The 26,106-nt window shown below is 42.4% G+C and overlaps 3 protein-coding genes across 13 annotated transcripts in view; 2 read left to right on the forward strand and 1 right to left on the reverse strand.

Moving 5' to 3' along the window:
• Positions 1 to 10,558, reverse strand: part of LOC105663579 (uncharacterized) — a 46,130-nt gene extending 35,572 nt beyond the window's left edge. For 8 of the 11 annotated variants that reach the window (XR_013038427.1, XM_076532740.1, XM_076532747.1 and 5 more), the window contains exon 1: positions 7,003 to 10,281. Coding sequence is in view for 7 of the 11 variants with exons in the window: in XM_076532740.1 (XP_076388855.1) it covers positions 7,003 to 7,120 (118 nt within the window). In the remaining 4 variants the exon portion in view is untranslated. The other 3 variants (XM_076532744.1, XM_076532745.1, XM_076532746.1) reach the window with 3 other exon arrangements.
• Positions 10,559 to 16,814: 6,256 nt separating this feature from the next.
• On the forward strand, positions 16,815 to 20,788 carry LOC105663125 (uncharacterized). Its single transcript, XM_076532848.1, has 4 exons — positions 16,815 to 16,943; positions 17,075 to 17,711; positions 17,959 to 18,420; positions 20,274 to 20,788. Exons 1-4 carry the CDS (start codon positions 16,815 to 16,817, stop codon positions 20,786 to 20,788), a joined length of 1,743 nt encoding a protein of 580 aa, XP_076388963.1.
• Positions 20,789 to 21,281: 493 nt separating this feature from the next.
• Positions 21,282 to 22,055, forward strand: LOC143264662 (ATP-dependent DNA helicase PIF1-like). Its single transcript, XM_076532849.1, has one exon. It carries the CDS (start codon positions 21,282 to 21,284, stop codon positions 22,053 to 22,055), a length of 774 nt encoding a protein of 257 aa, XP_076388964.1.
• Positions 22,056 to 26,106: the final 4,051 nt, after the last annotated feature.

The raw sequence follows: 26,106 nt of genomic DNA on the forward strand, positions 1-26,106 counted from the left end.
CTATCCCCCGATTTACACGGTACTCGGTTTACACGATTTCACTTTTATACGGTTTTTAAATTTGCACCGGCCCGGAACGAGAAGATCCGAGATAGTTGACGAACGTGGTGAGCCCGCGCCAAAATCTTGGCGCGCTAAAAGGCATCGCGTTATTCAACTTTTCAGACGCGCCAGCCGAGGGCAGATAGGCAAACCGGAGGCTCGCCCCGACAGTTTCTCGTGAGTCTCTCGCCAGTCTTTCTCCGAGTCGTGTCCAAGAAATCGAATCAAATACCTGTAGTAAATCCGAATAGTAAAGAACATTTTAAGTTATTTTAAACTTTGTCCCCTACAATTTAGTGCAGTAAATTTTTAGCAGCAGAAAGCTGTACATCATTGTGTTTTTCTATTTGGAATTTTTTAAAACTTCATATATACTGGTTAGTGAAAAACAATTTTAGTTTTTGTAGCATTTTTATAATTTTACTAAAATTTTAGGGGTTTTACCATGCCAAAAGGAATTACAAAAAAACAAATGAAAAGAAAAGTTATATCTTTAGAAAGCAAAATTAAAATTTTGGATCGTCTACATAATGGAGAAAGAGTAATAGATGTTGCTAAATTTTATTCTATGAATGAAGCCACAATAAGGACAATAAGAAAAAAATGAAGACTCCATTAGAAAAAGTGTAGCAGCTGGATCTTCTACGAGTATGAGCACAACTACATACGTAAGGGATGTTGCAATGGAAAATATGGAAAAAGCATTAATGATATGGCTAGAAGACACCACTCAAAAGCGGATTCCAATTGATACCAATACAATTACAAATAAGGCTTTGAAGATTTATGAAAAAATTAAGAATCAGTTACCATCTACTTCTTCAGCTGAAAAGAACGTATCTTTTTCTGCAAGCCATGGTTGGTTTGAAAGATTTAAACGAAGACATTCTTTACATAATCTAAGATTGAAGGGTGAACAAGCATCTGCTGATTCAGATGCAGCGCAACAATATCCGGCAAAATTTGCTGAAATTATAGCCGTTAATTCCTACATTCCTGACCAGGTCTTCAATGCTGATGAATCCGGGTTATTTTGGAAAAAAATGCCAGAAAGAACCTATTTGGCTAAAGCTCACAAATCAGCTAGTGGTCATAAAGCAGCGAAAAGTCGTATAACAGTTCTTTTCTGCTGCAACGCTTCAGGCGATCATGTAATGAAACCATTGGTTATTAACAAATCGAAAACGCCACGTTCATTTAAAGGAATAAAGATCAACAACCTTCCCGTTTATTGGATGGCCAATAAGAAGGCCTGGGTTACTGCCACACTTTTCAATGAATGGTTTCATAACTTTTTTGTCCCAGACGTCAAAAGGTATTTAAGTAAAAAAGGGTTGCCTTTTAAGGCCCTTCTTTTAATTGATAATGCACCAGGCCATCCTCAAGATTTACATCACGAAAATGTGCAAGTTGTATTTTTACCCAAGAATACGACTTCTTTATTGCAGCCGTTAGATCAAGGGATAATTTCGACCTTTAAGGCACAGTACATCAAGCGAACCTTCAGGTATATTTTAGAACAAATGGAAAATGATGAATCGCTCCCAATTATGGATGCTTGGAAAAAATTTACAATCTTAGATTGTGCTAAGCATATTGGAGTATCATATACCGAAATTAAGCAATCAACGCTCAATGCCTGCTGGAAAAAATTATGGCCAGATGTAGTTGAAGGTGAAAATTCTAGATTACCATTGGAGCATGAATATTCTCAGATAATGGAGGTGGCACATACAATAGGAGGAGAAGGTTTCGAGGATTTTGCTGAGGCAGATATTGTAGAACTAATGGAGGACAAAGAACTAGATGAGGATGATTTAGTGGACATGGTTAATGAAACAAATGATCGTGGCAGTGATCCTGATGAAGCAGAGTCTGAACCAGTTGCATTCACAGCAAAAGTCATCCGTGAAGGACTTGAATTAGGGCGAAAATTGGGTAATCATTTTCTACAAAATGACCCGAATGTTGAACGAGCTCTCCTATTTCAGCGAGATATTAATAAACGCTTAACTCAATATGAGGAGGTCTATAAAGATTTGATCAAAATCGAAACACAATTGTTAATTACGGATTTCACTACCAAGGTTCGCCCATCTGAAGTTGTTTCTAATTCATCTAATATCGAACTTGAATCGCATCAACCACTATCGAGTGATGAAAGTGATATCATACCAATCAGGAATAAAAGATTAAGAGTCTACGAAAGTGATAACAGTAACTAAATTTCTGGTTAAATTTTTTAATTTATATTTCTCGTTTCTATATGTAAAATGAATTACATACATATACCTTTATATTTTTGTCATTTTATAAATAGACAGTTATTTTTATGTTTTTAAGATATATTTAGTTTTATTTTACGTTGAAATAAATGACTGAATTATGCACATTTTAGTTTGTTTTCGATTTACACGGTTTTACGTATAAGAATCTACGATTTCGATTTACACGGTTTTCTAAGGAACCTATCTTCAGTGTAAATCGGGGGATAGGTGTATTTTTTCATGAAACTTTTACTGTCTTATTTGTCTCGTTTTTCTGATTAAAATGACACCAAACACGATATGATTACGATCGTAATTACTTATGTAACAAGCCATAAAGTTTCAGGCTTTCATACTTACGGCAAACTTTACATTTACGATAGAAATATGAATTCCTCCTAACGGCTTGCTATACAAGTAATTATGATTTTAATTATACCGTGTTTGGTATCATTTTAATCAGAAAAACGAGACGAGTACGATAATCAAAGTTTCATTCACGAAAAACCAAAAATAAAGAATTTTGAATTTTGAATTTAAAAGACAGAACACGCACGAGTCTTTCATGTTTGCCGTATCGCTGTTTCTTTCTACGTTCGGCACACTACAAATACTATTCTGCAAATGTTATAATCAAGACCGGCAGAAGTAACATTTACGGAGAGAATACTGTAGGGTCATTCCACGCCAAATCGATCACTTTTGGAAGTCACCATCTCCGATTTTGCTCTAATCGAAATATGTTGTAGTCCATGTGAAATTAGGAGAGGTTTAAGTCATCATTTTCCTGGTTTCGAATTTGTTAATGAATGACAGGCCGTCAAAATTTGCAATTTTTGCCCATTTTGGCGAAAATGGGGTCCACTTGGGAATTTTTTTCTCAGAAACTACTGAACCGATTTAGCTAAATTTTTTTTTTGTTTTATTCGTGAAGGTTTGGGCTATTTTAAAGTATTTTTTTTAAACTTTGTCAATTTGTTATAAAATGTTGAAAAATTTAAACAAATTCTTTTTCTGCGTTTTTCTCAATGAGGGGCGTAAAGGGTTAAAATTAAAAAAAAATATGGTCATATTCTTTGAAGCTTCCCCTTTAAAATGAGCCCTTCAGAACGATGGAGCCTCGAAAATTGACGTCTCTACAAGCTGGAAACGGACACGGGGTACCCCCATTTCACATAGGCGAGTCGCGCGTTCAGCTATGATCGGTTGTTTTATATCACTGGCCTCAAAACTATACAAGAAGACTTCGTACGCGATTAAATGACTCTGTTGGTACGGTTTTACGTTGGTAAAATTTTACGAATTTTGTATACGCGTCGATAACTTCGAATATGTACTTTTGACGATTTCTAGTACGTTCTACCGGACCATAATAATCAATATGCAAGCAATAAAAAGGTACCGAACCTTTATCCGGACACTGTAAACTTCCTTCAACTCTATTCGCAATAGTAGAATACGTGATACATTTTATGCAGTTCATTATAAAGTTTTTCACTTTTTCTTTGCTCCCGGGGAACCAATAAACTCGAGATAAATAATCTAATGTTTTGTTCACGCCTTGATGCCCGATTTCTTCGTGATTTGTCCGAATTATATTATCCTCCATCGATGAAGGTACATAAAACAACAATTTATTATTTAATTTTCTATAAATAATTCCATTATTCAGTTCAAAAAGTTTATGTTCTTTATCTTGTAATTCGTCCCGTAGTTTTTTAATTTGAGGATCCTGGTTCTGTAAAATTGCCAAATTGCGTTCAAAACTATTTTCCGTAATTACAAGGACACTAAATTCGCGACTTAATGCATCAGCATGCTTTAATTAATCTCCTGGCCGATGTTCTAAGGTATAGGGGAAGGTAGCCTAATTTGGACCGTCGCGTCGCCTAATTTGGACCGTCGCGTCGCCTAATTTGGACCGCTGTGATATCCAAAGATTTATAAAATCTGTGCGATTTTAGATAGGAAACTTGTTATATGTAGATGTAGACAAGGTTAATGCAATCGTGTTTGTGAAGAAACGTCTCATGGTTACGTTGAGAGAAGTGTTATTTGTTTGACTACGAAGCAAATTTGTTATTTTGATGTAAGAGTGAAAGCCGTTAATTTGTCCAAGCGTAAGTAATTACAGGTCTTATTATATCATCACAAAGCTTACTTATCTATCTATAATTTCCTGTTATAATTTTATGAGGTTATGTTAGTCTGTCGTTTTTGTATAATATTAAGTATAAAATATTCAAGTTGCCGAAGTTGGACCGAAAACAGTTGCCGAAATTGGACCGGTTCAATTTCGACAACCACATTACAACTTCTAGCAGTGATGATGAAGAAGATAGAAGTGACAACGAAAGTAAACAATTTAGGAGAGTTCTTGAAGAAATATCACCGCGAGCAAAGAAAAATCAAAATCCAGACGGTCCTTCGTCTTCTTGCAGTGCGTCAATAGCCCAGAAAACAGTGAAAGTAACAAGTAGCCCTTACAAATCGCAGTTAGATCGAATAAACTTAAAAAACTTTAAAAAAATAAGTTCACCAAACTTTGACAAAATGCCAAAACATAAAAAAGAAAATGGTGGTTCATGGTTTTGTACATTGTGTGAAAAAACCAAGGAAGAAGATATGATACAATGTATGAAATGTCGCATTTGGATTCATACTCCGTGTACTGGAGTTAGTACTGCAGTTAAAACGTTCTATTGTTGTAATTGTCGTTAAAAAAGCTAATGGTCCAATTTAGGAAGCTAGCGGTCCAAATAAGGAAACCGGTTTCCTAAATTGGACCGATGACAAGATTTTTTTGAATTTATTTTTTACTATTATAAATGGTATTTAAAATTTCATAAATGGTTTTATTTTGAAGCTATACTTAGTGAGTTTCTTTTCTACTACTTAATTTTTATTAATACTCCTTCCATGCTTTTATATAGTGAATAATATAAAATTGGTCCAAATTAGGCTACCTTCCCCTATTGATAATTTCGTAAAATCAGAGACCATCTTAAAATTCGCGGATTTATTTCTTTCCGTTCTAAAGTTTGTTTTAAGCTGTTGCAATCTGTGATAATTTTAAACGTAATTCCCTGTAGGTAAATTCGAAAACGTTCTAATGAGTAAATTATTGCCAGTGCTTCTAATTCAAAGCTATGATATTTTGCTTCGGTTTGTGTTGTTCTTTTACTAAAGTAACAGATTGGGTGAAATTTTCCGTCTAATTGTTTTTGCAATAGTACTGAGCCAAAACCATGTGTACTTGCATCACAATGTAATTCCGTTTCCGCGGTCGGAGAATAAATTGCTAATACTGGTTCGGACATTAATGATTCCTTTAGATTTTCGAAACATTTTAACATTTCATCATCCCATTGAAAAGAGGCTTTCGACTTTAATAAATCATATAAGGGTTTCGCTTTTAACGCAAAGTTTCTTATAAATTTACGAAAATAGGAGACTAATCCAAGAAAACTTTGTAATTCCCGGTAATTTCTCGGTATAGGATACTCGCATACGGCTTAAATATTATCTTTATTCGGCCTAACACCTAATGAATCTATACAGTAACCTAAATAAACAATTTCGTTTAAAAGAAAAGCACATTTCTCCAACCGTAATTCTAAACAATTACTGACGATAACATTCAATACTTGTTCTAATATTTCTAAATTTTCATCAATTGTTTTCGTGGCAATTATTATATCATCTAAGTAAATTAATATTTTCCGTTCATCTAATAATTTCCGAAAAGCATTGTTAATGAAACGCATAAAAAATGATGGACCGTTCGATAAGCCAAAAAGCATACGTACATATTCATATTGTCCCATAAATGTAATGAATGCAGTAAATCGAATCGAATTTTCTTTCATATGAATGTGGTGAAATGCGTCTTTCAAATCTAACAGGGTAAAATAATTCTTATTCCGTAATTGATCAATTTGATCGTCTATTCTGGGAATTGGAAAATGATCTCGCAACGTTAGTTTATTAAGATCTCTGTAATCAACGGCCATTCGATATTGTCCAGATTTTTTCTTAATTAATACGATCGGACTACAATATTCGGACATACTGGGACGAATAATTCCCCTTTCCAATAAGTTTTTAATAATTTCCTCAACCGCGTTCTTCTCACAATATGATAATCATCTGGGATTATAATAAAATGGTTGATGATTCGCTTTAAGAACTAATTCCATTTCTAATTTTGTAATTGGTGACTCTGGTCTTTCTGGTTTTACATAACATTTATCAATAAGATTCATAACTTTGTTTTTCGATTCCCAGTCTACTTTTCCATCAATGTTAAAACTAACCGGTGGATCGTTCTCAATTGCATCAATTTTCAAAATTTTGGATATTGGATAATCATCGCTTCCAGTCTTACATTTACGTTGAACGCGTACTGTTTTTCCTAAAGTAATCTCTATACTATCGTTAGTAATAAAGTCTCTTCCTAATAAACAAGCACAACTCATGGTATTTTCTGCGATAACATAAAAATCAATCGGAATTTCGCAATCCGCTACTAGAAGTGTTTGTTTTAAACGACCTAAAATATTTATTTTACTTCGATTTACGCCTTCGAACTGTACGTCATCTTGATATGGCCTAATAGATACGTTTGGCTTAATTGAAGAGTCTATTAAAAATGATACAGGGCTACCTGTGTCTAAAACAGCATCTACATTACCCACAGTGTTCAATGTTGCTTTGATTACGTGGCACGGTACCACACTTGTGAGGTCCGTTCCTTTGCTGTCATGGGCCGCTTCAGACAAAATTGTTTCTTGTGATCTGTCGCTCCGCATAGATAGCACGTTCCTCTTTCCCTTCTCGGCTTCGGACACGCTGCATACAAATGCCCCGTTTCATTGCAATTAAAACACCTGCTGGGTGCCTTCGATTCCACTTGCGGGTAATTTATTTTGCATGCCGGTTTATTCATAATTTCAGAGTTCGACGGTGTAGGTTTCTTTGCTGGTGGATGATTCAAACTGCGGATTCTGTCGTAAATTTTTAATTTGTTTTTTAACGCGCTTAAATTTGTTGCCTCGTAAAGTTGAGCTTTTCTAATGGGATCGTCAGGAATTCCGTCGACAATATACTGTATTAATGTTTCGGCCTCGATGTAGCCTCTCGCGGCGATTTCCTTCATCACTAGAAAATATTCGCGGACCGATTCGTCCCGTCGCATTTTCCGGCTACGAAACATTTGATGTAGTTGTGCGCTATTTATCTTCGACGAAAACTCTTCCAACAATAGGGATTTGAATTTCGTCCATGTCGTAATGGCTCGCTCGCCCTGGATAAATAATTTCGCCAGACCCGTTAAGCATCTTTTCGCAAACAATAATTTTTTCAAATCGGACCAACCCAGCAACTCGGCGTTGTCCTCAAAATCCCGGATCCAACCTTCCACGGGATATCCATCCGATCCGTTAAATTGCCGGATTGAATCCTCAATGTCGCGGAAATTTAACATAAATTTTGGTATTTCACTATCATTTCTAATATTCTGTGTCACTAAATCTGTCTGTGATGGGTTTCTTGCGGGCACTGGTCGCGCACTCGTGTTCGTAGGAAATTATTGGATTGTCTTGTCCATCGCCTCGTCTTCCGAATCTTCTTCTGACTCTGAGACGGTCGATGCACTAACCACTTTTAATCGATTCGGATCCACCAAATATCCGCAAATTCGTTGTGCCACTTCTTCATTTTGTCCCGTAAAATCAATATTTAATATAGTACATATAGCCACTAATTCGCCTAAACTAAATGTCGTGACAGCCCACGCCACTTTATCCGCAAATTCTTTAGACCCTGCTTCGAATTCTAGTCCTGAAAATTTACACAAATATTTCCGATTGTTACGATCGCCTTCGTCACCACGAATAAATTTATATAACGCACGAATTGCCTTCGTCGGCCCTTTGCGCAAGTTCTCACAAATAATCGGAATGTCACTTAATGTCATCATTGTTACTTAATTTAATTGAAATTGTCACTTAACTAATTCACGCACTTATCACTACCATAAAGTCACTTATTGTTAGTCACTATAATAAAGTTTATAACGTTTGTCTGAATCACTACAATAAAGTTTATGAAATTACACAACACGTTTGTCTGAATCACTACAATAAAGTTTATGAAATTACACAGCACGTTTGTCTGAATCCCACTTCTGAAGCTGTAGTAGATCAGGTCAGGTTTAATCATAAAAGAAAGATCAGTAATGCACTTAACATAAAGATGCTTTATTACGTAATGGTCCTGCCGATCGTACGATACTAACTGCTGAACGACGATCTACCCCCTACTCGACTGTTCGACGTTGCCGAATGGCAACGTCGTTTCCCCGAATTCTTCCGTTTACCGGTCGCTGGAATATTCCACGACGCACATATAATACTATAGTGCAACACTTCACACCCAAGAGATTTGTAGATATCGAGTATTTACAGTATAAAACTTTTTTATTTTTTGTTTGTTTGTATTGTTTGCTTTCGCTCATTGCTTTCGATCATGAGCTGTTTCTTTCCGTGGCAACGTCAGTTTGTTATAGGCGAAGCTATCAGAAACATCTCGAGCGTAAACTTTAACAAATTTTTCATTTTCGTACTTTGTGTGCTTTATTTTACCACATATCGTTTATTTTATTTATTTTTTTATCTTCTTTTTTCATTCATTTTATGTATTTTTAAATATTTTCTTACATAAGTGCAAATCAGTGCAAATAGTGCACAGTGACAATGGACAGTACAAAATACCAGAATAAGAAGAGTGCACGGATAAGTCGAAGGGCATCGCTACGAAAAAGAATTCGGTCGCTGCATCGAGCGGACAACGCATCTGAATCCAAAGCAAGTACATACATCACAATCAGAAATTGTATCAGGTGCATCAAATAATGATTGCAACGTGTCGTCCGAAATCTCCGACGACAAATGTATTAGTAATATGAATTTAATAAATAATAATAATAATTTAGTAGAAATTAATGAAATTGAAAATTCATCAAAAGACATTTGTCCGAATGAAACAGACGTTAGAAGTAACGATATATTGACATTGCAATCAGTACCTGATATATTTAGTCAAGAATACGTAGATGCATGCAAAATGCAAAACGATATTGACGAAGAAGTCGAAAATGTCGGTTTGCATGTAGATATGCGATGTAGGTTGTTTGTGTTCCGCCGAGATTAGTGGACGAAGCATCGTGAACTTTGGGCACGTTTTTTCGGAATTGCAAAGATTGTCAGCCCATTGGCAGAATTCATGCCAATTCACTGATCTCGTCATAACAAAAACGATGCGTTCCGGTCTCAAAACAAAATATTTCGTTGAATGTCGAATGTGTCACTTCAAAGGTGACTTTTGGAGTGAACCGATATCTAACGAAATATTGGATGTCAATCGAGGTGCCGTAATGGGTACCATATTGACTGGGACTGGATATACACAATTAGAAGAATCGTTAGCTGCTATAGATGTAACATGTATGAATAAACATACGTTTGCCAAATGCCAAGATGAAATGTTCAAAGCTTTAGCCGCCGCTGCAAAGAAAGAAATGCAGAAGGCTGTTAAAGTGGAAAGATAATTGGCAATTGCAAGGGGTGATGTCACTGACGGTATACCATATATACCTGTGATAACAGACGGTTCCTGGATGAAAAGATCGTTCCGCAGTGGCGGTTACGATTCTCCATCCAGGGCGGCTATTATCATGGGTTATCATACGAGAAAAGTTTTATTCGTCAGCGTGCGAAACAAATATTGTTGTATTTGCGCACGCACTAGTAAATTAAATGTTACAAAAATTGGGGAACTAATCAGAGTTCCACCAGTATGGAAAGTAACATCATCCTCGAAGGCTTTCGTTGCAGCTTAGAAATGTACGGGTTAATATATTATAAATATATTGGCGATGGCGACAGCAATGTACTTAAAAAATTAAGAGATTTCCCACCTTATTAAAATGTTGTCGAGAAGATTGAATGCATCAATCATATTCTCCGCAACCTTTGTAAAAAAATAGAAGAAATTAGTAAGAGTTTATTGTCTAGTTGAGCATTTTGGCCTTTTGCCGCTCCGCCGCACCTGAGCTATGTCGCTTATATCGGCAGGTGTTCGAATCATAGACCCACCACCACACAAGAGTCGGGGCCCAGTCCAACCAGCGAGGTCCAAAGACGTCACTTGACTCCAATTGCCTGCTGTAAGGAATTTTCTCTAGGTTCCGTTAATGCTGTTGGGCTAGAAAACACCCAATAGACCGGTCGGAACCGGTAGTAAGAGTGGTGGTCGAAGTCTCTTAAAATTAAGAAAACTTGTTGCGCAAAACAGTAAAACCTTTCGTATACATATTACAAAAGTTGCAACGTTTCGCCGTAACAGCGATGCAATTTGGGAAAGTAAAATTGCTGGTTTGATCAAAGATTTGAATAATATTCTTAGCCACATTTTTGGGGAACATAAAGATTGTTCCTCCCTTCCATATTTTTCCAATGAAGAAATAAAAGAAGGCGAGGAAAATCTTGTTCCCAATTACAAATGGCAGGATTCTATGCAAAAATAGAATATGCGATGAAACGCATCGTTGATAACGCAGAAAACGTGTTATATAATTATACCAGCAATTCTGTAGAAAGTTGCAATGCTGTTATTGCTAAAATGATCGGTGACAAATGTATTAATTTTGCTAAAAGAGGTTCTTACCAAATACGTGTAAAGGCATCAGTACTCCAATTTAACACTTCGAAAGCGCTAAGTGCACGATTGGTAAAGTGCCTCCAATTCGAGCAATAGAGCTCGAAAAAATAAAAATAAGAGAGCGCGCAAAATATGCGCAGCGTGTTAAGAAAGCGTTAGAATTAGGTGTACCTATTCGTAGATCAAAATAGACGGCCAAAGCGTTTAGAGCCGATAAAGATTATGGGCCAAACGCGGAACGGCTGGATATTAATGATAATGTGTACAAACAGTTGAAATCCAATTTGTATGAAATGCTATTGAATCAACAACGAAACAGAGACGTGTTAGAATATGTAACGCGGGATCAGCATGCAATCCCGCAGTGGCATTATACACGTTAAACGCTGTTGACTGCATCAAACTTTGGAAAAGTTTGTTGCAGAAGGGAAAGCACGTCGTGCAAAAATCTTATAAAAAATATTCTTTACCCTCCTCAACTAACGAGTCTTACGATTAAGTGGGATAAAGAAAAAGAGATTTTAGCACGACAAGAATTGGAGGAGATTTTGGGAATAAAAGCCAATGACTGTGGATTATTCATTGATTCTGAATTCCCATATTTTGGCGCGTCGCCTGATGGCATTGTTGGAGAGGATACAATCGTCGAAATTAAATGTCCTTATGCAACGCGACAAATGTCTCCCAGCGATGCAATAGTAAATAAAATCGGACAAATTTATCGAATTTTTAATAAAAATGATGACACCAGCATAAATGAAAAGCACGGGTATTATTATCAAATTCAAGGGCAACTGCATATTACGCAACGAAAACATTGTATCTTTGCGATATGGACGCCCTTCGGAATCAAGCACACAATTGTTGAGCGTGATGACATATTTTGGCAAATGAAAATGTTATCACCGCTCAAACAATTCTATGAGGAGTGCTTAGTTCCCGAACTAATTAATAGCAGAGCGGCAAGAAACATGCCAATTCGGAAGCCGCAATTCTATCTTAATGTACAGCAAGCGACTAAGAAAAGGAAATTGAACGAATAAGCGCGATATCTGCTGGTCTGTAAGGACGTTTTTACAAAATACGTTAAAATATATCCTTTGCGACGAGCGTCTACCGTATTTACGATTAACCAAATCATGAAAAAATTTGTATGCGAAGTTGGGAAGCCCGAGCGTATAGTGACCAATCACGGAATCCAATTTACCTCACCTGCGTGGCCTAAAGCGTTGCGCGAAGCAGAGATCATACACGTTCTATCGGCTATTAGACATCCGTAAAGTAACCCAGTTGAACGGGTAAATCACGAGATAAGAAGAATGTTTCGAACTCTAGTGAACGGTAAACATACTGCGTGAGTAAAATGGGTACCCGTAATTGAAACATGTTATAACGTTCTGTACCACGCCAGCACTGGATACACGCCAACCGAGCTTATGAAAAAACATATCCCGGAGCGACCGTGGAGAAGATGGCTAGCCAGCGAAGAGAAATAAGAAGTCTCGGACAGGCCGTATGAATCAAAGCTCCTGATGGCCAGGAACACCATGGCCGCCAAAGCAGAGAAGTGACTGAAGAGGGCTAACGAGGGGAAGAGGGCACAGCCATAGAAGATCGGCGATCTTGTCGTCGTCCGTGCGAACCCGGTATCGGACGCAGTTGACTGAGAAGTAGCCAAGTTTTTCCACGTATATGAAGAACCGTTTGTGCTGAGCGAAAGAAAGGGACCGGCGACCGTGCTATCCCGAGTCGACGAGAATCAAAGGAATTTTTTATGCTTGAAGCCTGCGACCGTATAAGCAGGAAAAGGAGACAACGGCATATTCGGATCTCGCACGCACCCCGATGGGAGAACCACGAGTCACGATAAGGAAGAAGAAGACAGCGATACCCAAGGTACCAGGGTAGGAAAGCCACCACTTCGCGGGGTCCCTAGGGTGGGGATGACACGTGTAAGGATCGCGGAAAGCGATTCGCAGGATCGATCAATAGCAGTTCAACAACCGATCGTATATGCCGAACGCTCAGACTCAAACGCGCGCGGAGTGGCTACTACGCTCGATAGCCACCCAAACGGAGGTCGAGCCCACGAGGGAGAAGAAAAGAACTTTATACTTTTCCAAGACCTTGCATGCGAGGCCGTACGTGGTCCGCTCGACGGGCAAATAAGGCGACGCAGAAACCGGCGCAATGGGGTGGAAGAAGCGCACAGCGGCGGGCGCAGAAGGGCGCACAGGTGAAAAAAAAGGTACTAGTAACTAGTGAACATATTACGAGAGGCGCTACAGTGAAACTTTATAGAAATGGGTACTCTTATTGTTGGCAAGAGCCTCTTTATAGTAATAAAAAAGAGAACATATGAATCTATGGAAATAAGGTTATACAAGTAGAAGCTGCTTCAGTGGGAGAGATCTTGTGCGTAGTGTGTCCACTCCGTAAGATAGCTCACTTCTTAGTAGTAACGAGGATTAACCCTTTGCACTCGTATGTCCACTCTCAGCCACCAAAGCCTTTTTACCGTTCCGCTCGTATGTCTGCTCTCAGCCACCACAGCACGGAACTATACGAATCGTATACTGTATGCATTCATGTATCAGATTTCACTTTTCCTATACGAAACTCAATGCCTAAGGAACCTATTCACGAACTAATACAGTGCTCCATCGACTGGAGATAACGAAATCCAATCTAAACAAATGTTGTCACCCAGCGCTCGCCATGCAAGACGCAGCGGCGAGTCAGTCCGCTTTTCAACCTAATGAAATCGACAACGTTCGGCAATACCTCGTAGAATTCCAAAGAACATTTTATAAATTGTATTTAACAGTAATTAGACATTCTCTCTTCTTAAAATATTTCAAAATTATTCCCCAAAATGGCAAAAAGAAAGTTACCGCAAGAAGTGTTCGGTGAAACTGACGATAGTGATGAAGACTTTTATTTTGGTCTCCCGAATACTGATTCTGATAGAGAAAGTGATAACTATTGCAGTGACTCTGATAGTGACATAGTTCCCGTGAAGCGACAAGTAAGGCAGTTAACAATATGCAGCGACAGTGAAACAGAAGAAAATTATGAAAATGAGAATAGTAATATAAACGAATTTACTACTTGGAGAGACGTTACGTACACAGATCAGCCACAATCAAAAACTAATTTTTCGACGGGATCGAAGACTGTTGGGCCGAATGTACCCTTGAATTGCACGGAACCTATCGACTTTTTTAGACTCTTCTTCACAGACACACTGCTTGAAAAAATTGTACTAGAGACAAATAAATATGCCCAAAATAAAATAGAAGAGCAGAGCTTATCAACTCGATCAACGTGGAATAAGTGGATCGATGTGACGAAAGAGAAGTTAACAGCTTTTTTGGGTGTAGTCCTGAACATGGGTACTATACCAGTTCTTAACATGCAATATTATTGGACTAAGGATTATATTGGAAACATACCATTTTTTAGAGATACGTTTCGGAGGGAAAGATTTTTCCAAATATTTTGGATGTTACATCTAAATGAAAATGTTTCCACAAATAGAAATGTATCAACGAGAATCCAAAAAGTGAGCAACTTTCTGGATTATATTGGTGACAAGTTCCGAGCGTATTTTACACCGGATAGAGAAATATCCATCGATGAGTCTGTTGTGAAATTCAAGGGCAAAATTAGCTTTATTACATATAATCCTAAAAAGCCCACCAAATGGGGAATCCGGATTTATGTATTGTCAGACTCCCACACAGGATACATATATGCTATGCTTCCCTACTATGGCAGCGTTACTACAGATATTCTCATCCGTCCAGACCTCCCTGTCAGTTCGAGAATTGTCTTACAACTTTATCACACGCTGTTGACCGCAAATCCTGAGGCAAAGGGATATCACATCTTTACAGACAGATTTTTTACAGGGATCCCATTAGCGCAGGAACTACTAAAACTAAACTGTTATTTAACTGGCACAATTAACACAAACAGGAAATATGTACCAGCTGTGATTAAAAAACCAGCTTTAACAAAAAATAATACTGTCGCTGCCTACCGATCAGGCGATATTCTACTATTAGCGTGGAGAGATAAAAGAATAGTCACCATACTAAGCAGTTACGACACATCGGGTACGACAATTATAGAAAGAAGGAAGAAACAAGCTGGGACCATCAACATTATCAAACCAAACGTTGTTATAAATTATAATAAGAACATGGGAGGTGTGGATAAGGCTGACCAATTAGCAACTTCGTACTGTTTTATGAGAAAATCGTGCAAGTGGTGGCGAAAATTTTTTTCTGGGGATTAGAGATTTCTGCAATAAATAGTTATATTTTATATAAGATGTCAGCTAGAAGGGAGAGCAGAAAACCTATGCCACATTTTATGTTCGTCCGAAAATTGGTGGCACAACTGGTAGGTGATTTTCGTGACGGAGCAGATTCAAAACCAGGAAGACCATCCACCTCCGATAAGAATGACAGACTGAATGGAAAACTGCATATATTGCGGCATTGCCAAAATGTAAAAAGTAAAGATTGCACTGTATGTTCAAACAGAAAGATTAAGGGTGGAAGGCACCAAACCAATTATTTTTGCGATACATGCACTCGAAAACCTGGCCTACATGTTGGAGTGTTTTGAAAAATATCACACGAAGGAGAATTATAAAACATAATTTTTTACAAAAACATATCACTAGATGAGTGTATTGAATAAAGATATATCTAAAGTTCACAAAAAAATTACTAAATCTTGTTTATACATCCTAAACTTGCGTGTTATGTATCCCTGCTCTATCGACGGAAATTAATTCCGAGCAGTACGATACCCATCTCCAAATTTAATCCAAGCGCAAAGGGTTAAGAGTGAATTTGCAAGCAGAAGTTGTGATTGACCCACACTTCACCAAAGTATTGCCGAGTAGTTGGAAGGGAACTTCGGATATGTCGGGGTGCCCAATATTCAATGCGCAAGGGAAGTTAGTTTCAATATATGGGTTGGGTAAAATCGAGAGGAGGAGTATACCCCAACTTGGTAAAGAAACAGCATCTGAAAAGAGTGTGAACGCTATCACTATAATGGCACCGGATATTAGGCCTGAAATAGTTCCGAGTGCTGAATTCCGAGCCGCAGCAACTGAGGTGGCTAACACAGCGTTGAGTCAACCTATAACTCATTTCATGTGTGTAGCACCGACAGAAACTGGAAAAACAATTTATTTTACCAAGAACCTAATGGAAGTGTGTCAGCCCAACAGCGAGGTACTCCTGCTGCAGCCTACCGTTACTGCTGTGGTGGAAGCTTGCAATAGGTTAACGGAATTATTAGGGTTAACCACAGACAAAGAACATGTGTACTATGTCAAATATGTAATAAGACAGAGAAACCAGGTGGCGACGAAGGAAGTAGGATGTGGAAACAGGAAATTGATGTTAATGACTTACGGGAGGGCTTTATTGGAGTTAACAACTATTGAAAAGACGTATGATTACATACTATTGGATGAGATACACAACCTGAATGACCCAACCGTTCTCGCATGTGATTTAAAATTGACCAAACCTAACGTTAAATATAAGTGCGTGCACCTCAGTGCTACAATAAACATAAGTGGACGTGAGCAGTGAGTAGTTCCCTACATTACTATAGAGAAAACAGCACGATAACGCGCCGTCTCATACAGCAAAACCGGTCAAGGAAGCATTGAAAGCACTTGGATGGGACATATTACCACACCCGCCGTACTTTCCAGACCTTGCGCCGTCCAACTATTAACTTTTCGCATCAATGGGACACGCATCTGCAGAGGAGCACTTCGCCAATTTCGAACAAGTTAGAGAATGGCTCGATGAATGGTTTTGCTCAAAGGACAAACAGTTTTTTTGGGATGGCATTCATAAATTGCCTGAAAGATGGGCAAGATGTATAGAATCAATTCCATTTTCTTAAAAATTACGTAGCTTTTATTTCGAAAAAAAAAAAAACAGGTAATAACTTTCCGATACACCTGGTACTTGCACGACACTGGCAAGTTGTTCCAGCAATAGTTGGTGGACAAGGCTCTGCGGGTTCAAGAAGATAAACTTCAGTGGTTACAAGAGAACCAGTCTGTCCTCCGCCGAGATTCCTTGCAGAACATTGACGACTTCAACAATCCCGCTCGCAGAAATTCTCTTACGAACCAGACGAATCCAGAGACCAGTGTACCTGTCTTGCTGCCATCATCTTTCATCAGCGGACCCCGTCATGCATTAAATAATATACACGACATGTTAGCCATATCCATGCAACTTGGTGCAGTGACATTCTTTGTTACATTTACAGCCAACCCTGCGTGGCCTGAGATTGAAAATAGCATAAATCCAGGAAATAAACGCGACTTAAAGCCCGATATCGGCAATCGCGTGTTCCACTCCAAGCAACAGCGCTTCAAGGATTTGGTGACAAAAGAGGCGTTCTTCGGTCCTTGCCGATACTACGGGTACTCTGTCGAAATGCAGAAGCGACAAATCCCCCATTCTCGTTGGATCATCGCCGTCGAGCCACCGTACAATTCCAGAGACCCCGAGTACATCGATCGGTTTATATCGGCCGAAATACCGGACCCAGAGTTATATAACATCATCTGCAAGAACTACCTGCATCTTTGCACGGAAATATGCTCCCCCGATGGCGGCTTGACGTGTAAGAAAAACTTTCCGAAAGCTTTTCAAGAGCATACTCAAGTCCAACTAAACGGGTATCCTCTCTATCGTCGCCGAGACAACGGTCGTCACGTCATTAAGACACGCAGTCAGGTATCAGTGCGTTTCGACAACTGTCACGTTGTCCCATACAACCCGTACTTGGCTAAAATGTTCGGCTGCCGTGAATGTGGAACATCTGTCCGGCGTTCGTGTGATTAAATATATATTCAATTATATCAATAAAGGTCATGACGTGGCGCACATTGCCGAGATTGTGAATTCCGAGCCTGGCAACGAGATTAGAAGGTATCGGACGTTGCGGTACGTTGGATCATCCGAGGCCCACTGGCATCTCATGGCGTACAATATGTATGGCCTTTCGCACACCGTAGAGCGGCTCACGATCCACACGAGAAACGATCGTACGGTATATTTCGCTGATGGTCAGGCAGGTCGCGCGGCCAATATGGCAGCCAATCGTGATACCCAGCTCACGGCATTTTTTCAGCTGAACGCAAGGAATGCAGCTGCTCGCGAATATTTATACCGTGACATCCCACAAGCCTTTGTGTGGAATAATAGCAGAAAAACCTGGACCGCCAGTGTTGTGACGTGGTATCTTATACCCGTCACAAGGAACCTCGGAGGAGGACCGGACAGTCATTACATAAGGGGCAAAAACCGTCTAGAGAGAGAACAAAGCACACGTAATATATCGTACGAACAGAATCTGTCGCCGCTTTATTTTGTATGTACCATCGGGTAACGACGTCATCACCAGCGAAGGAACAACGTACGCCGAGGGAACGCACCGTTACCTTGCCGCTACCCCGTTCGGATCCGGCAATAGACCAAGAGAGGTAGCGGAGTAAGGGGAGGAAGGCCTGCGAGAGGGCGACGTACGCCTAAGAAAGTTTCCGCTACCCTGCCGCTTCCTCGCTAAAGACCTGCGATAGAGGAGGAGAGGTCGCGGAGCAAGAGGAGGTCCTGCCGAAGATGCCTTCGCGAGAAGACGGAGACTTCGGCCTACGGTGGGGGTGATCACGAGGTGTCCGAATACCGGCATAAGGGCACGCGGTTTAGCATTCTGTATTCGGCCTTTGCCTCATCAAGAGTTTTCCTTTTTTTCGCAACCATTAAGCATTTCGTGTGTTATATCGATCGCTGCCGCCTGCCTTTAGTCGCCCAGTTTCGGACATATCGGTAAGCCCCTCACCTTATATCGTTGTAAAGAATTCGAAATTGAGAATAACGTACCGTGGGTTGTCGATCACCGGGCGTGCCAATCATCGGCTGGTTCTGCAAAATGTGACCGGAGTGTCGGCATTGAGCGTTAGTTAGTAGATAGGCTAAGTAATTGGGGAAAATCCGGAAGTATCGTGAGATCGCTTCTCGATCTTCCTATAAGCCACACTCGGCAGGTCACTGAATCGGACCTGGGGGATTGGTACCGCGTAAGTCACAATTTAGTATCTTAGTCTCGCGAAAGCGTTGCAAATCTTGTGCCCTCCCACGTCTCGATTTCGAATTCTCATTTTCGCGGGAGCAGATCGGAAAGTGCATATTTTGTCGTATCGGACATTTCGTAGTTTGTCGCGCTAGTTCTCGCCTTCTCTCTCTAGACGGTCGTCGATACAGAATCGATTCGTGCGTAAGAATAAGTCGCGTCGCGTTTAGTTTAAGTGCGTTAGTTTCCGTGCGTTTAGAATATTTGCGTTTCGTCGCGTTATATTGCGTTAGGATAATTGCGTCGCGTTTCGTTAGTTATTAGAGTTGCGTATAGATAATTGCGTCGCGAATCACTCCGAAAATCGATGACTGTATCGCGCTTAGGAATTGGCATTAATTCCCGTTTACGGGACTAGAATCACGTGAGTCTCGGACATCGGTCATTTTCGAAGCATTAACGAGTCGGTTGTCGGTACGGGATCATACTGTTCATTACCTAGATTAATTAGATTTAAATAAACAGCGCTGCTTTTAACGAATACTGCTGAGTCGAGGTCTCTTACGAATTATCCCGGGATATTCTCTCAAATACGCCTCCGCGTCTAGCCTCCTTACCTTGTAAGAATCTCGCCACTCTACCATCGCGTACGGATATTGAGCTACCGAGCCGTTCCGCCGCCGATTCGAGTCTTTCGCGTCTTCCGGGATTGACTTCGCCGTATCTCTTCCGCCGTAGAATCGCATCTCGCGTAACGTTCTTTATCGCGACGCGGAAACGCGTCTGGCGCCCAATTAAGAAAGAAATCAAAGCGGTATTGAACAGATTCGAATCGGGCGCCGAAGTGCTACTCGTCCGTGAATCCGCGGAGGCGCCGCGACGGTCGTAGTCGTGGATCAGGTCGAAAGGCCGTTTCGAGAATTCGCAGGCGAGGCGGGGTCGCGGACAACCATCGAGCTAGCCGCGAAATACCGCGTAGCAGTGTACGGCGAGTGCAGCGAACTGGCCGCATATTCCAAGTGCCGCCGACTAACCCCGAATTGGTAGCCACTCGCATATTACTGCACCACGTCAAGGGTCCTCGCAGTTGGGACGACCTATTTACTTATAAAGGCAGAGTGTACACCTCCGCCCAAGAAGCTTGCCACGCCCGCGGCTTAATTAACAGTGGCACTACCTTCCAAGAGACGTTGGAGGAAGCGGCGCAATGCCAACATCCACGGGCTTTTCGCGTCTTATTCGGGCAACAACTTGCTTTGACCCGTCCACCCAATGGCGGCCCAATGTGGGAGCACTATAAAGAAGATCTCACGCACGACCTGATCCGTGTGTATGGCAGCGACGACGACCTTCGCTACGCGCACGGTCTGCGTGATATACGGATTATCGCCGAAGCCAACATGGTCGATTGGACAGATTTAAACTTTCCGGAACCACCACCCTCCGTTTTCCGCCAATTAGCTGCCTTCGACGACTACGTAGTTCCCAATGAGGAATACGTTGGTTGCATGAACTCAGGGCAGCTAATTGCCTACAATTCCATCATACAAACACTCCGTCCGACGTATACTGGCCCTACATGTTTTTTCCTCAATGGCCCGGGTGGCACGGGTAAAACTTTTGTATAGAAAGCCCTTATTCAGTATTTTAGGAATAACGGGCACGTCATCATCCCTTCGGCGTGGACTGGAATCGTGGCGCTTCTGTTGCCTGGCGGCCGTACGTCCCATTATTTTTTTAAATTTCCAGTTCTTCTGATGGAACATTTCAACTGCGGTATATGCCGTGCCAGTGTTGCAGGCCAACGGTTGATCGACGCGAAATTAATTATTATGGACGAGGCGTCTATGTGCGAACGGCGGGCTCTCGTAGCGATGGATCGGATACTGAAAGACTTGACAGGAAACTCAGAGTGGTCCTTCGGTGGCAAAATCATTTTGCTGGGCGGTGATTTCAGGCAATGCGCTCCAATAATTCCTAATGCTCCTGCTGGATCGAACATCGCCGAGTCCATACGTAGTAGTGCTCTATGGCCGCAATTCAAAATTATCCACCTTACGCAGAACATGCGAATTGGACCCGGTCAACAAGATTTCGTCGACTACCTGCTGACTATCGGCAATGGGATCAGCAAACGTCCCCGACACAGACATCACGAGCATTCCCGACGATTTATTATTTCACGGTTCCCCACAGGATCTCATTGACTGGGTCTACGAGAATAACCTTGCTCAGCCAAACCTGGACCATGCTTTACTCTGCCCACGGAACGACCACTGCGATTACGTTAATAATCTTATATTAGATTCTCTGGAAGGAGACCAGCGAATGTATTTTTCTGAAGATAAATTAATCGATCCATCAGCCGAAGCGATTGTAGATTACCCCATCGAACTGCTCAATCACGTCGAAGTGGCTGGCCTGCCTCCACATAAACTTCGCCTCCGAGTCGGCGCAATTGTCATTCTTATTCGCAATATGTCTCCGGTCGACGGTTTAGTAAACGGAACTCGCCTACGCGTAACTTCTCTCGGCAGTCGCATATTCCGCGCAAAAATAATCAACGGCACTCACATTGGCCAAGATGCTATCATTTCTCGCGTCAAACTGACACCAAGCGACACCACATTGGGCGTCGCTTTCAGCCGCGAACAATTCCCCGTTAAGGTCGCTTTCGCCATGACCGTCAATAAATCGCAAGGCCAAACTCTTCAGCGCGTCGGTATATACTTGAAAGATAGTGTCTTCGATCACGGTCAGCTGTACGTTGCCATGAGTCGCGTCACCTCACGCTCTCAACTGCGTATCCTCATCGGCCACGGAGCATATCCCACACATCCGGACCCATCTCACACGAAAAATAGCGTATATAATCAATTGCTACTTGACGAGTAAATCGACAAATAGAACATGGCATTACATTCCCACACATCATTCTTTCAAATTCTGGACCACATCATCTCCGCTGACCGTGACCGAGACGAGCCATCAAATACTTCAGGTTACGAACACAACCATCACAAATACTATAATACTACTACTACACCCATTCACGCCACGGCCCAATGTACCAACAGTACTGCAAGTCTTCCATTAAAATATATCAATATCTCCAATTCCACTTTAACCAGGGACTCCATGAGTCCACTAGTAATTGTGACTCTCTTAAGGGTCATAGTTACAGGGACGGTGATGCGCAATACAGACCTCTTGTTAGGTCCTCTAGCCTCTCCCGTTCCAGCAGTACATCTGCCTACATATACATTTTATTTCCATAAAATAAAGTGTTCCGAAATAAAGATAATAATAATAGACCTAGGCACTTCTGAACCATATTACGCCGCTGCGTACAGGCGCTAATCCCTCCCGCACGGGATTAGTCCTATCGCAACGCCATCGATCGGATCGATGGTTCAAATGATTACCGTTCCGATTTTAAAATTCAGATCCTTGTGAACCTTTAACGAAAGCAAACGTGTGAGCAATTCTCAACCTAAATTTCAACCGTTTTTCCGAGTATTTCAACCAGTTTGTATTATCGTTATAATTGTCCATTGTCCCGGGGTGAGCGTGCGTGTGAAGTGTTAAATAAACCATTTTGTGAACATTTAAATTTATATCTTTTATGTCATTTTAACAACTTCACGTGACTCTACCTAAACATCCTGTGCTCCGTATCCTCGCTAGGATAGAATTAGCGATCCAAGAATCGATCAACCGACTCGAGAAGACTCGTCAGAAAAAGTGATCAAGAAACATAAGGTTTTATGGGAATGCGACAAATGTAGGAAAGCTTTCAAAAAGCTACATGGCGTTGACTGTCATATCTCCAAATATTAAGGCAGAGATATGACAGTCCTTAGTGGAGCCTTTCCACGTGAAGAATGCGCTAGATCCTTCAACACCCAAAGAGGACTTTCTACTCATGAACGTCATGAGCGCCCGAATCTACGAAATAAAAATAGGCAAATATCTAATACTAAAACAACTGGAACGGCAGGTGCAGGGCCTAGTAAATTAAAAGTTTGGTCAGAAGAAGAAATAAATTTATTAATTCAATTAGAGGAAAAATAACAGGTCTGTAAATATATCAATGTTGAGATAAGTAAACATCTTCCAAATAAGACTTTCCTTCAGGTTAAAAATAACAGAAGAGATCTTAAATTAATGGCTATGAAAAAAGCAAATGGAAAGTGTTCCGTATCTAGGCAAGTAAGAGAGGGCGATCCCTGAATTCAAATGCCAACCGTGAAGTTTTCTGTCTCTCGTCCTCCTGGACGCACCGGAAGATCTCTTTCGAGTCCCTTTCGAGTTCCCGAGTCCCTTTTCACCAATTACCGAACATTTACTGAACAGAAAGGATGAATATGAAAAAAATATTAGTGATGAGGATGTTGCATAGTCTGAATCAGAAAATAATAATTGGATAATAATAGCGAGGCTATGCGTTTATCTGTAACTGATATGGAACATAATATTAATAATGTTAACGTTTCGGATATTTCAAATAATGACATGTTAGCGTGAAGCCGTGTGCAAAGGTGGCACACGTATCAGGGTTATCGTAACCCGAATTTTGACCCAGTTCTCAGGGGTCTTGGGATCACACCGTAAGCCTGTGGTCATGTTTCGCAGGAACGGGGAGCTTGCCTTAACCGGCTGGCCCGCGAGGAGTAAACCTCTATAAAAAATCTGCTGTGCGACCTCGGGACGGAATTTGGCCGCGGTATCCCCTAACTGAGGTATGAGTCCTCTAAAAGGGGTGCTCCCGTCGTCTTCAAGTAGGCCCTGTGAAGCGTGAGGCGATGCCGGCGGGGTCTTCGGACCCTGGCAGGGCCTCCCAAGCCGGTAAGGCTCACGCCGAGGGTTGAAAACGGGGGCGGCGGGGGTGAGTGAGTTCGTCTGAAATCAAGGTGTACAGGCAACCGTGCCGAGGATTGGCGTGGCTGCCCAGACGTTAAACAGGGCTGTCTCGAACAGTTCCCTCGGGGGTATCTGCCGACACCCCGAGTATCTAGGCTTCCCCGGGTAAGGCGGCTCTGCCCGGGGTGACCTCTTTCCGACCCCACTCGTGGGACGAACTATGATGTGCTCTAATTCAAACCAAAAAACTACGGATGTGGTCGACATCTTAAAAAACGGGCAAAAAGGAGATGACGAGAGTAGCAAGAGGAGGGACGAATGCCCCACACTGAGGACACCAGTGGTGAGGTGCACCGAAGTGCTCAAGCAGCACGCGATCAAGATTGTAGGGGCAGACGACCGGCCCGAAGAAGGAGTGTCTTGCTGGACCACCACCGCCGCAGCAAGAACAGTGAAGAAGGAGCCGACAGCCGAGCACTCGGGGTCGGAATCTTCGGGAGCCACCTTCTTCCGAACAACAAGGGCGAGGAAGAGGGCATCCGGGACGGACCGGGCGGCCCGATGCAGCCCGGTTCGAAGTCGGGACGCGACACCTGCCCCGGCGAGGAGGCAGACCAGGAGGAGGGCTGTGATCGATGACGAAGATGGCTATGATTCGGACTCCTCTATCATGTCCGTAGAGTTCTCCCGGACAAGCTAAGGCGCAAAACGAGGGCGTAGGGGTCGACCCCCTACCACCGGAGAGTACGTTCAGTTGGCGGCAGCTAAGGAGAGCCTGAACGAAGCCAAGAGGTGCGAGCTCAAGCTGGATAGAGAGCTCAGCGCTTATGATTCGAGCAAGCCGGTGCCCGCGCCAAGCAAGGCCAGTATGCCGATTCCGGATGTGGAGGAGGTGAAGGGAGAAGCGAAACATCTCCCCACAATCGACATCCAGGCGGAATCGTTGAGATATACAAATCTCATCCGCAGGATAGCGGCGGCGTCGTCCAATTTGAAAGGGACGAGCGTCCGCCAACTCCGAGTCTCTAGTAATTATATAGAGGGGCTGACAACGGAGTTGGCCAAGAGGCAGTCGGCGGAGGCGGCTGGGCCGGAGATGGCCACCAGGCAGGTAGCTCGAACAACAGCACCTGCGCCTGCACCGACGTTGCATTCCTCACCGGAGGACAAAGAGAAGGAGCAGCTGAGGGCCCTCCTCAAAGCAGCGGGAGAGGATAAGAAGAGGATGGATCAAGACCTGGCGTCGCTCCGGCAGGAAGTTGAGCGGGTTAAGGGTAGTACAGCCGTGGTAGCGTCACCCCCCCCCCCCCCCCCCCCCCCCCCTCATAGAAAGGGGAACGGTGACCAGGAAGACACGAAGGAGGGTGTTGTCGTCGTCCACCGAATCCGAGAGGGACGACGTGAAGAGGAGGATGGTGGCGCACACCAGTAGCCCTCCGCCGGTGCTGGTACCTCCGGAGGAGGTCGTTGAGGAGGCTCCAGAGGTGACCATGGAGGTCAAAGACCAAAGGAAGTCACAGGAGAGGAGGCCTGAGAGGACAGCCCCTCAGGTCACGACGACGGACAGCGAGAGGAGACTAGAGGGGACGGTACAAGAGGAGAGGAAGGACCCCCTGAAACCGCCTTGGAGAGCGTGGTCGCGCAGCTGATCCAGAAGGTGGAGGACCTGGCTGCAGAGTTGAGGGGAAAGAAGAAAGAGGGGGTGGGCAGCAACAGCGCGCAGTGCAAAGTCCTGCCAAAACCCCAACCCAGGGCGGCCCCGAGAACGGCCAATGCCCGCCTTGAGGCCGCTAGGAGAGCGGCTCCGACCCCTGCCCCGCAGGCAGCCACTTCCTCTGCCGCTGCGCTACTGCAGCGGCAAGAGGAATTGTGGACTACGGTCCTAGGCCGTAAGGCGAAGCAGACGGCGAGGAAGGAGGTGCAACGCGCGGTAGGCCCTGCACAAGGGGTGAAGAGGACGGCCAACAAGCTATCCGCGGCCCGGAGAACGACGAGGCCAGGGGCCGCGCAACCGAAGTGAAGATCCGGAAGGCGGTCGCCGGGGGTCTGGTGCTAGGGATCCCCGGCCAAGAGAACAAGGCCA

The sequence above is a fragment of the Megachile rotundata genome, chromosome 6 (assembly GCF_050947335.1).
Source record: "Megachile rotundata isolate GNS110a chromosome 6, iyMegRotu1, whole genome shotgun sequence".
Lineage (NCBI taxonomy): Eukaryota > Metazoa > Arthropoda > Insecta > Hymenoptera > Megachilidae > Megachile > Megachile rotundata.

Excerpts from the sequence above, each read along its gene's own strand:
- LOC105663125 (XM_076532848.1), top strand. The coding sequence starts at position 16,815 with ATGGGACACGCATCTGCAGAGGAGCACTTCGCCAATTTCGAACAAGTT. Across the intron at positions 16,944-17,074 it reads ATAAATTGCCTGAAAGATGG|TTGGTGGACAAGGCTCTGCG; the intron begins GCAAGATGTATA and ends TTCCAGCAATAG. Across the intron at positions 17,712-17,958 it reads CCCCGATGGCGGCTTGACGT|GTCATGACGTGGCGCACATT; the intron begins GTAAGAAAAACT and ends ATATCAATAAAG.
- LOC143264662 (XM_076532849.1), top strand. The coding sequence starts at position 21,282 with ATGGGATCAGCAAACGTCCCCGACACAGACATCACGAGCATTCCCGAC.